The sequence below is a fragment of the Temnothorax longispinosus genome, chromosome 6 (assembly GCF_030848805.1).
Source record: "Temnothorax longispinosus isolate EJ_2023e chromosome 6, Tlon_JGU_v1, whole genome shotgun sequence".
NCBI classification, from domain to species: domain Eukaryota; kingdom Metazoa; phylum Arthropoda; class Insecta; order Hymenoptera; family Formicidae; genus Temnothorax; species Temnothorax longispinosus.
The window spans coordinates 3,774,175-3,785,960 of record NC_092363.1 but is presented as its reverse complement, the minus strand read 5'-3'; the positions used below and the strand labels follow the sequence as shown (position 1 = coordinate 3,785,960).

At 34.6% G+C, this 11,786-nt stretch overlaps 2 protein-coding genes across 9 annotated transcripts in view; one reads left to right on the top strand and one right to left on the bottom strand.

Moving 5' to 3' along the window:
* Positions 1-3,155: 3,155 nt before the first annotated feature.
* On the top strand, positions 3,156-5,899 carry LOC139814770 (ornithine decarboxylase 2-like). Its single transcript, XM_071781253.1, has 7 exons — positions 3,156-3,567; positions 3,656-3,732; positions 4,019-4,191; positions 4,325-4,625; positions 4,744-4,983; positions 5,067-5,275; positions 5,497-5,899. Exons 1-7 carry the CDS (start codon positions 3,384-3,386, stop codon positions 5,594-5,596), a joined length of 1,284 nt encoding a protein of 427 aa, XP_071637354.1. The 5' UTR covers positions 3,156-3,383; the 3' UTR covers positions 5,597-5,899.
* Positions 5,900-7,184: 1,285 nt separating this feature from the next.
* Positions 7,185-11,786, bottom strand: part of LOC139814302 (dipeptidase 1) — a 31,463-nt gene continuing 26,861 nt past the window's right edge. For all 8 annotated transcript variants that reach the window (XM_071780476.1, XM_071780477.1, XM_071780472.1 and 5 more), the window contains 10 exons: positions 11,070-11,232; positions 10,498-10,660; positions 9,891-10,174; positions 9,274-9,331; positions 8,689-8,865; positions 8,523-8,613; positions 7,919-7,994; positions 7,677-7,827; positions 7,483-7,598; positions 7,185-7,371 (listed from right to left, as the gene is read on the bottom strand). In XM_071780476.1, coding sequence (XP_071636577.1) covers positions 7,272-7,371; positions 7,483-7,598; positions 7,677-7,827; positions 7,919-7,994; positions 8,523-8,613; positions 8,689-8,865; positions 9,274-9,331; positions 9,891-10,174; positions 10,498-10,660; positions 11,070-11,232 — 1,379 coding nt within the window. In that variant the 3' untranslated portion in view covers positions 7,185-7,271. The remainder of the gene's footprint in view (positions 7,372-7,482; positions 7,599-7,676; positions 7,828-7,918; positions 7,995-8,522; positions 8,614-8,688; positions 8,866-9,273; positions 9,332-9,890; positions 10,175-10,497; positions 10,661-11,069; positions 11,233-11,786) is intronic.

The window sequence follows — 11,786 nt, the reverse complement described above, 5'->3', positions numbered from 1 at the left end:
TCGCGTTATAACTTATTTAAGGACTAGAATGATCAAAATGTCCAGACATATTATAGTTACGTGTCCAGGCACATGTACATTTATTACCTTAGTATATACTATAATTTTTATATATTATATAATAATTTCAATCAAGTGCCAGGCAATCTTCTCGCAGAAATTAAAAAAACCCGTTTGTATATAGATGCTTTCGCGTGCCTTTGATTTTTCTTCGTTTTTTTCTATTTTGACGTCACAAGGATATCATCTTGACTTTTTGTTCTCCTTGCCTTGGGAATCTTTAACCGGGAAGGCCAATTACAAGAGACAGACTACAAATTAGTTGATTACAAGACGTCGTCTGGGATTTTTCAAAAGAATTTGCATCTAATGTTTTTTCCCAACACTTAAATGTAGCAATGAAGCATTTAATTTTAATAGTACATTTTTTTATAATCGTGCATTAAGATATCATTAAAATAGCATAATAGCATTAAGATAGCATAATAATTAGATAGCACATATAGGGTGTTTCAAGTTTTTGCGGCCAATTAAAGAACAGTCGACATTTTAAAATGCAACATTAAAATTATATTGTACTCTATTAATAATAGAAGCAAATTTTTTCATTCGCGATTTTTTTTTTATATCATATTTTTTAATAAGGACCTAGCATAGGTTTTTGTCACTAATTTTGTCACTAATTGACGAACTCTTGATTTGATACTCGGTATGTTATTTCGATCGAAATCTCCTTAACGTAACTTGTGTAAAGTCACAGTCATCGACGAATTGTCGGCTTATTTAAATCAGTCAGTTATATTATACATATATTGCTCGCCCGATATAACATTTTTTTTCTTATTGCTACCCAAAAATAAGTGATCTTGTTTGGTCGTCAAAACCGCGCAAATATCTTGTAGTAATTACGTGTAATCACCCTAAAGTCAGTAAATAAGTACCTATAGGTACAGGGTGAGCGTAAGTATGGAGGAGCTTTCAAGGTCAACTTTAAAATTTTAAATGGAAACCCTCACATTTTATTTAATATTCTTGTAACTGATATCGAGAGCTTTTTAAAACACTATCAATAAACTTCTTTCGGTAGAGTATTTTTCGAGATATGTTGATAAAGTTTAAGTACCGCCGGCATTAGCATTAGCCAAACTGTACCACGTGGAGTGGAGGTTGCACGGTCGAATTTACATCTTATTGTGTGTGTGTGTGTGTGTGTATGTGTGTGTGTTATATCAATATATCAACGGTTATTAAACTACAAAAGCTTGAAAGAGAAAAAGCCCCTGAGCGTGGAGTTCAGCTGCTTATCGCCAGAGATGTCGACGCTTGTCCTTATCAAGCGTATCCTTATCAACAGCGTGTTGCTGGCGCTTGCTAGTGTGAGTTTATAGGGCTCCTTAAAAGATCACGTTTATAAAACAAAGCCTGCGAGCGTTGAAGAATTGAGGAGCAGAGAATAACTAACGAAATGAGTTTAATAACCGTTGATATGTTGATATAAGACACACACACACAATGAGGTGTAAATCCGATCGTGCAACTTCCACGCGGTACACCTTAGCTAATGCTAATGCCAGCGGTACTTGAAGTTTGTCAACATATCTCGAAAAGTATTCAACCGAAAGAAGTTTATTGATAGTGTTTTGAAAAACTCTTGATGTCAGCTACAAGAATATTAAATAAAAAGTAGGGGTTTCCATTTAAAATTTTAAAGTTGATCTTGAAAGCTCCTCCATATTTACACTCAAGGTCAAATAAGTACCACCGTTTCATGCATTTGTTGAAGTCCTACAACTTATGTATAACACATTTTTTCCCTAAAATGTTTTGTTTTCGAGATATTTCACCGGTTCCAGACTTTTTCCTCACCCGGTATAAGTATAAAGCGGGGAGCACACACTTCTGTATAACGCATAATGCGTAAGCATAAAAAAATTGATGCATGTACATGTGCATAAGGAAATAGATCAATCTTTTTTCTTATGTTTATGGATTATGCGTTATGCAAAAGTCTGTGTTTCCCGCTTAAATGTTGGTCAAGAGATACGGTAGTGTCTCGCGCCAAGTACTTATAGTATATACCTAACTTTAACGTCATTTGCATTACAGTTTACAATATATTCGAATATCTATTTTAACATAGAAAGAATATACAATCGGCAGATAACATTAAAGCTGTAATCGAAGAAGACATTAAAGCTGTAATTCTACATCGTGGATATTGGTCATATTAATATCATCACGAATAAATTATCAAAATCTTTTTACGAATTTATATTGTTATGTTATATCGTATCATGGTATCTTATACATATTATTAGATACCACACTTGTATATATGCGTGTAAGTATGTGTTAAACAAAGAGAAAGAAGAAGCATGAAAGATGCAAGCAGGAGAAGACAATCAATGACTCAAAAGAATTACGTCCTCTGTGAGAAAACATTAGTTCTCAAGTTTCCACGTAAAGTGAATGCACCACCATGGGGGATTTTTCCGTTCTCTTCTCAGAACAGCATATCTTTCTTGCTTCCATAGACGGAAATAAATCTTTCCCACCTGATAAAATTTCCACACGCGTATATTGTTACCGCAACTCAATATCTCACGTATTTACAATTTTTATTTCTAAAATTCTTACACAATAATTTATCCAGACAAATACCTAAAAACTTAACCCTAATGAACCTAAGTCCTGCTAATTTGTCTAGACACACTCACTTACTTACTTTAATCTGAAACTTTTTTTCTGTATCGCCTAATTAGCTATAAACGACTATAGTCCTAACAGATTCTTGCGTTATATACCAAATTTTCAGTTTTACTTGTTCTTTTAATAAGTCGCTTCAATCGCTACTTTTAATATTTGAACGCGTTATCGCTATTCCAATATATGAATATAAGAACGGTTAAAACAAATCAACGAAACTCTCAAAGTGATCACACCTTCGACTCATCACTTGCTCTGTGCCAATTGAAGTCTTATTTATATTAGTGGTACGATCGCCTACTTTTATTTTATTTCAACATTACGTTGCGTCTCGCTTGTAACAATATACGTACAGCAAATCGTCTAATTTTCCACGGTAAGTAAGGCTGTTTACCTGCCCGACGAAAATAACAGAATGTACCCCTTTCGTAATTTGCGTCATCGTAAAAAAAGATTCCATCAATAGAGGAACGTGCATTAACTTCCACGAATCTTATCGTTGAGCAAACGCGCGAGGAGGTGGACTGCGATCGTATTCAAGCAATGCTTCTTATCATAATATCGCGGACCGCTTATAAGTAGTCAACAGTTACACTTCTTCGGACAGCCGCATTTCGTGCTTTGTTACTCTCAGCTCGCGAGTCGCGCCAGTACCTGAAGATACCGAGATCGCGAATATGTCTCCCTGTGATTTCAACGAAATTAAAGTCTTCGACGACTCGGTGGATAATATGGACGTTATTAAAACTATAATCGACATGGAAAATCAAGAAGACGGTTTCTACATCGTGGATATTGGTGATATTATTAACAAGCACCGCGAGTGGATTACCAAGATTCCGAGGGTCGCTCCGCACTACGGTACGTCGGCTTTAAGGACATACAAGGCAATGTCGCTTAAATTTGCGAAAGTATTGAGGTTTCTCACCCTCCTATAAATTGATTTCAGCGGTTAAATGCAATCCTGATCCGAATGTGATCAAGATATTGGCAGCTTTAAATACTGGCTTCGACTGCGCGTCCGAGGTAATTCACAGTGCCTTTTACCACGATCATATTATAGTCTTCAGTATTTGAAACCTTAAAATTTCTATGTGACTCGTTCAGTCACGAAATCTTCGCGCTTAATACTTTAAAGCACAATTTAATTATTATTTTTCTCGTCAAACTTTTTCTTTAAATTAATTTTTTCAAATTATATAAGTTGCAAACTTAATAAAAAAATCATTTTTTTATATAACATCTTTATTGCTTCTCAAATCGTGGGACAGAATAAGCTTAATTTTAACGTGCATATAATGTGTCGTTATAGCAAGAAATCAGGCAAGTGATGCAGTACGGCGTGCAAGCCGACCGGATCATATTCGCGAATCCGTACAAGTGCCCGTCTCACATCAAGTACGCCAAGAAGATGAACGTCGACCAGATAACCGCCGACAGCGAGCTGGAGCTTTTGAAGATAAAGGATCTTTATCCCGAGGCCAAGTGAGTGTGCGAAATCATTGCTATTATTCGCCGTTGTAGCTACAAGCAGCATCCCGGTTCTTTTTTATCCTTTTATTCTTCCGTATACGATCGTGCAATAATTTAGCAATCTAATCGTGCAACGGTCTAACAGGATAATAATACGCATACGATGCGACGCGAAAAACTCGGATTGCGATCTCGGACTGAAGTTCGGCTGCGAGCCGGACGAGGATGCTGTGCGACTGATACAGCTCACGATGGACCTCGGGCTCACCTTGCACGGCTTCAGTTTTCACGTCGGTAGCCCGTGCGGGGAGCTAAACGCGTTCAGCAGAGGCATCGGGATATGCAGACGATTGATCGCGATCGCCAAATCGATGGGCTGCAAGGACGTGCAGCTGCTCGACATCGGTGGCGGCTTCCCCGGTGAAAAAGGAACGGATATCGACAAGGTACGTGCTTTTCTCTCACGTCTTCTGATGCGTATTCCTGCATCGACATGATTCATCGCATCGACATCGTAGCGACATTCAAAATATAGCCTTTTAATTCATTTTTAAATTCCTTCAGCTCGCCAATATTGTCAATGATGCAATTCGAGATCTCGATCCCATCATAAGAGTTATCAGCGAGCCTGGGAGATATTACGTTGACTCGGCGTTTACCTTGGCCTCGTATTTACATTCCAAGAGAATCGTTCACAAAAACGGTAAAACTATGAGAATGTACTACGCGAACGTCGGGACGTACAATTCGTTTCTGGACGAAATAGTGGGCATAAAGTCTAGATACCCGCAAATTCTCTTTGAGGTACTATATATAATCATCATGAATATCGTGTATGCAAGATATCTTTCTATTGATGTAAAATAACTTATTATTAATTTATATAGCCGGTGAGCGATGAGAAATTTGTTTCGACTTTATGGGGGCCGACTTGCGATTCGTACGATGTAATTGTCAAAGATGTATTGATGCCGGAACTTCACATTGGCGATTGGCTGGTTTGGGAGGACATTGGCGCTTACTCCTTATGTCTCTGTACCGAATTCAATGGATTTCCGATCCCAAAAGTCATACCGTTTATCAGGAGAAGTCAATGGTTCGTATAATATTAATTCACTGATATCTTTTCCGCACATGTGCGCCACCCTGTTTTTATCTTACATTTTTTAATATAAAAATTACTTGAACGAGACGTTTGTAAGTTTGTGCAAATTATTCCATCTAGGGCATCTTGTATTAAAATATCAGCGTGATTTAATCTAATTTTGTATCAATTTTGTTTAACTTGATGAAACATTAATATTTTCACACACACAGGAAAAATTTGATGCTGGCTATCAAACTGATGCAAAGACCTACGGAATTCATAGAGTGGTTTAAATCAATGGAACGGGAACATTACATTGAAAATCGCTGACAAATAAAATTATTTAAATACTAAATTAAAATAAAATTAAGATGATATAAGTGTTTTGTTTTCAATTAAATTAGATTTTTAATTACTTAATTATTATCTCTATATTTTATTACTTATTATCTCAATATTGATCTAATCGTTCTCGTTACATAGATGATATATTGATAATTGTGGAATAATAACATGGATACTGCCTATTTTTAATAGTAATAAGCAATAGTAATGTTAATAGTAATAAGCAATGAGTAATATTGCAGTAATTATTCTTTATGATTTTATATTTAATACAAAATTGTGCAAGATTGTTGGTGTCTTTTATTTGTATGTATATAATTATAAGCGTGATGTCAGATGATGTAATGTTGAAAATATTTTTAAGTTTATATTACTTTATATAATTTTTTTGAAAAAAGAAAAATATATATATAATACGTTCGATAGAAAAATGGAATGTTTCACGAAAATAAAAACGTTATTTATTATTTACACGTTGTTATAACTGATTATTACCAAAATCTACTTAATTGTTTAAATGCAAAAATATCTTTCATCAGTTATTTTCGATAAGTTTTCAATTCGTATGATTATATCTTATTTACACTTCGAGATGGAAAAATACCAAATATCAAAATACTTAAAAATATAAAAAATAAATCTTTAGAAAACAAGTACATCTTAATTTATATTTCGCAGATAAATATATTATCATCACAGAGAAAAAGAGTTCTTTACATTTAGTATTTCTATTTGTTTGATTGAAATTTTTTTCATTGAAACAACATATGCTTAGACGTAATATTTTTTTGAATAAAAAATTTTTGTTTTTATTCAAGAAAACCCTGTTATTTAACGGAAAAGACACTGTCATTTGAAGTAATATTTCCCAACTAAATAATATATTATTTAGTGTTTTACAATAAATGTGATAAGCGTTTTCACCGCTAGGCGGCTGCTAAACTCGTACGTCAAATTCGGCCCCACGGCGAAAGCATCTATCACTCGCAGTTGCGTACACATCATTAGAATCCATCACCGGTCACTCGAGTGATGCAGATATGACAATTATTTATTATTTATTTATTTATATATGTGACAGTCAACCGACTACCATATATATAAATAAATAAATAATAAATAAATGTTTAAAACATTTTTTATGAAGTATTGATATTGTTTGAATGAAACAATAGTATCATTAAAGCGATAGAGAATGTCTTTCGTTTCAAACAAATTTTTTATTTAAGACAAAGATATATATTCTTTGAAAAATCAAACAATCATAATCATTGATCGAAACATTAGTTTGTTTGGACCATTCCAATCATCAAATTTGTTTGGATGCAATAAAATTTATTAAATCCAAAGAATCCTTTTTCTCTGAATATTATATTTAAAAAATTATTTACCTATCGTTTGTAATATCGCGATCATCTTAATTGTAATCACCTTAGCAAGGATATTTTTAGAAATCTTCCAAAATTAGTACGTTATCTTTATACTCTGCTAAATATTTTATAATATTTTTTATTTATATTGGAATCGAGATCGAGTGAAGGAGACTAAAGGGTATTGCCATAATATTATCCAATATTTTTATACTTTGCCTTTTAATGTTAATTATTTGTTAATAAAGTATCACATATCACATGTTTTTTTTTACATAATCTCTGCTGTTTTAACAACCGTCCACCTCGAGTCTTTTGTACACCGATCTAGTTTTAATAGTATTTAAGTTAACAGATTGTTCAATATCTGTTGCATTTACATTGTCCCATCTAAAACAACAATAAAAGAACTTTGAATATCGAATATTATAAAAAAAGCTGCCACTTTATTCTGCGACAAATTAAATTAACAAAATAACGTTTATGCAAGACAGCACTTACTCGATTGCACTTTGGCATGAGCCTGGAGTGAGCCCTTCTCTTTTTTGCGCGATATATAATTCTTTTCCCGTTATAACATCTTCTCGAGGCGATTCAGACGACAACAAAACCCGCACCTTTTATAAAAACATAATTAAAAGAAAATAAAAAATGTGTCATCTGACTTGTATATTTTTTATAATCTTTGTACCTACCGTTTCCACAGCTTGGAAAACTCGAATAAGATTTCTTCCGGCCAATTTTTCTAAATCCTCCTTAGTCCACGTTGGCTCTCCCTCTCGACTCTCATACAAACGGTCGAATAGATCGGGATACTTTGAGACATCTTCCAATCCCACCGGCATTCTAGTTAATTTCATCAAATATATTTCGCCCGCATTTATTTATTGGCTCATCATGTACTAATCGCGTTTTTAGAGCTGATGTAATTACTTACGAGTTTACACCGTCGTAATCTCCACCGATACCCACATAGTCCGTCCCGATAAGATTTCGAATGTAATTTATATGTCCTGAAAATGTATCAATCTATAATTAATCAATGCTGATACCGAATAGAAGATTAATAATGTGTTAAACACGTATTTTGATTGACTAGATATATTAAAGATTGATCAACGAGATAATCAAAATTTGAAAATTGCAATACATCATATTCATACGTATATCATTTCGTTCAATTTCGTTGTATATACACTAAAAAAAAAAGTTGTTAATGTTAACTTAATTAAATATTTTCAACTGATAATTTTTTTAATTAAAATATTTATGTATTTAAATTAAATACGACATATTAAATCTAACATGACGTAATTTGACTTAAATACTTAAATATTTCAATTAAAAATAATTCAATTAAAAATAATCAATTAAAAATATTTAGTCAAGTTAATAACTTTTTTTCTCAGTGTGCTTTATCATTTTTTAACTTTAGAGATTGCCATGCAGAGAATTTACAAGAGCAATCTTCAGCTTTTTAATTTTACGATTGTTATATAAATTATAAATCATATGCTGCGTTCCCCGATTAAAGACAGTACTTATGACATCCTCCAGCGTTGCGTTCCTCGAAGAGTTGCAGTTCACGAACTCGCTGTAGAAGTTCACCATAACGATACCGTTGTTCTTTTTCTGAAAGAAAGAATGCTCTTATAATTTACGCGGTCCTTCCGGGGAAAATTTTTGCGAAATGTCGACGACACTCACGACCAAATGTAGGACATCGTCGGGGACGTTTCTGTAGTGGTTGCATACGCTGAAAGCGGACGAATGCGAGAATATGACGGGAGCCCTCGTTACCGCGAGCACTTCTCGCATGACGTTGTGAGAGACGTGAGACAGATCAATCAGCATCCCAATTCGATTCATCTCGTGAACCACCGTCTATAATTCATAAAATACCATTGTTACTTACATTGAAGTTTTCAATAATTGGGCTATTCACAGTTTGATACGATACGTGAATAATAAGTGATAAAAGTTATACAGCTATCGAAAGTTAATATAAGTAGCGATCGTGCGTTTATTCTATTTTTATTTAATCAATTATTGACGTTTTCGCCTAATCGGTTTTAATGTATCTCATCGATCTTGACGATGCGCGATGTGTCCACGTTTCGTGATTACTGTGAGTGCCGATAAATTCGTATCAATAAATCGTTACCATCTCAATTATCAAGATATGCTATACATACTAATAATAATTTAAGATTTTTCATTATTTGATGATATAAAATGAGAACTAATGCGTTACATCAAACTTAAAACAACAGGAACTGCAAGAATTCTCACCTGCCCGAATTCCGTTAGATTGTATACATATCCATCATTCACAGGCGATGCATCGGCCCTGTCAAGATGAAGATACACTATTAAAATTGTAGGGTCAAATTATACTCAATTTGAATCATTTTTAACCATTTCTATATAGGTCGTTATTATTCCTACTAAATATGTCGTTAATTTAACTAAATGGAGTTAAAATAATACTGTTTTGTGTTAAAATAATATTTTTCGACACACGGTGGTTAAAATAATAGTTAAAAATAACAAAATGTTATTTAACGTCAGGCATTGGTTTAAATTTCATTCTTTAATATTTAACAGTGTAAAACTCATAGTAAAAAATTAAAGTTTAATCTTATTAATCTTATTTAGGATAGCCGAGAATTAAAATGTTTCTGACGCAAAAACGCTTCTATCAAAAATTTCACTATCGGTTATCTGAAGAGATAAAGAAAATTGGAAAGTTTGCGTGTGGAACAGGACTGAAAGTCGCACTTTCGCATCATGCAATTTGCATCTTCAGGAATGCGCGCTTAAATAGCATAGGGCATTAATGCATTTAATTGTGATAAACGAAAGGATTCTGTGCGTTTGTATATGCACGTCGTACCCGTGCGACGTACCACGGTGTGTTGCAGTTGTGGGTCATGGTCAGATAACGAACCCCGAGGTCGTAGTAGAGCCTCAAAACCGCCAAGCTCGAATCGAGAGAGTGACCACCCTCGACGCCTATCATGGACGCTATTTTGCCGCTCCTCCACGTGGTCTCGATGTCCCCCGCGGCGGTGACCAATTGCAGGTTGTTCGGATATCGCTGAATGAATCGCCGAATTGCATCGATCTGTCGTAACGTCAGCTGTAGCGAATCCTTGTATTGCGATGCGCACGATACGTACGCCACCCAGAACTGAAAAATCGCGTGATTCGCACGTTATAGCGTAAACAACAGGTAAGATTATCCTCCTCGGCAGGGAATCCCGCGATAGGGGCTTCTTCGCGGGGGGAGTTGAGATAATGATCATCTTGCGGGTACGCAGCGAGAAATTAAGTGGCGGACAACGACACGAGAAAGAGATGGTGGTAAAAGGAAATTTTCTTGCAGCGAAGAAAAGCTCGAGATAAAAAATGGCTAATCTATTAATTGCGGAGCAAATAGGTTGCGCGGTTCTTAGATAATTAATCTCGTATGACGGTCTCATGCGGGGTCTCGTGACCGAGCTCGTGACTCACCTGTCCACCCACTTTTCCCTCAATCAAACGAGGCAGATCGGTGAAGCACGAGGAACAAGCGGTTTTTCCCCAGACGTCGTCGTTGCTTAGATTGCTCTCGAAACGAAAGTCCGATAAGCGATTGTTCAAAATCTTATAAAAATTGTACGGTAAATCGTTGTGGCTGCAAATATAATAAAATGTACATAAATTAACTGATCGAAAGAAAGAGAAGAGAGACAAGGTGCAGATGAGACAAGAACACCTTGTTACAAGATAATATTAATTGCATTTTATATGAAAAATTATCAGAAATAATTATTTTTAGATGTTGACGTAATATTTAATTAAGTCAAGGAATAAAGAAGTATAAAGAAGATCATAAATGTGAAAAAAATATTAACGCGTAGAAGAATGAGCTTTTGAGTGTCAACTTTAATTCATGGTCATTGATCTCCGATTGACGTAATTCTCACTGTGAGTTCCGGAATTACGAACATCACTATGTCGAATGATATCGATTGAATAATGATACGTCAAAGTCACTTGTGTTTTCTTATCGGCACGCCTCTACGATTATACTATTAAATTACCCATCGATAAGAGGCGCCGAGTCGAGAGCATCTCGCCCTTTAAAGGTGTTTATGCTTAGCCCCACGGATAATCCGATCACAAGCAGAAGAACTGACAGGCAAACGGCGACGTTGATGTACACCATTTTTCCCGTGCAATATTTATAAATGTTGCGACGAAAATCTAAAAAGCGACGAAAAAGTTAGAACCCCGATTTAACAGTAGTAACAGTAACGAAGTAATAGTAACGAAGACTGAGCAGCATTACTCAAATATATAGTTGATGTAAATAAAATAGAAAATAAAATATAAAAATAACAGTTTTAATAATGTGTATTATTTACGTAAAAGCACGTAAGACAAAAATAAATAATATTTACATAAACAAAATGCGCGCTTCATTATCATAAAATCTCTGAAATTTTTTATTATCTGTATTTATTGATAAATTACTGAAATACAAAGAAAACGGAATTTTTCCAAAGATATGCGCTCAGACACGTTTCAATAACGTTTATCTTTAGTCGTAATTCTTCGTGGAGTATTCACTCGACGGGTGAATGACAAACGCTTTTAACTCGTTTAGAGCACTTATGTTGGATAAGTGTTAGTTATTGACGCTATTGATAATACATGAAAGCACAGCGCGGTCGACGTTTGAAACATGCTCTCGTAATATGATGCTTGATAATTGCTTACATAACAAAATAACACAATATAAATCCGAAAAGTGTATA

Coding starts and splice junctions, on each gene's coding strand:
- LOC139814770 (XM_071781253.1), top strand. CDS start 3,384: ATGTCTCCCTGTGATTTCAACGAAATTAAAGTCTTCGACGACTCGGTG. Junction 3,568..3,655: donor GAGGGTCGCTCCGCACTACG/GTACGTCGGCTT, acceptor AATTGATTTCAG/CGGTTAAATGCAATCCTGAT. Junction 4,192..4,324: donor GATCTTTATCCCGAGGCCAA/GTGAGTGTGCGA, acceptor ACGGTCTAACAG/GATAATAATACGCATACGAT.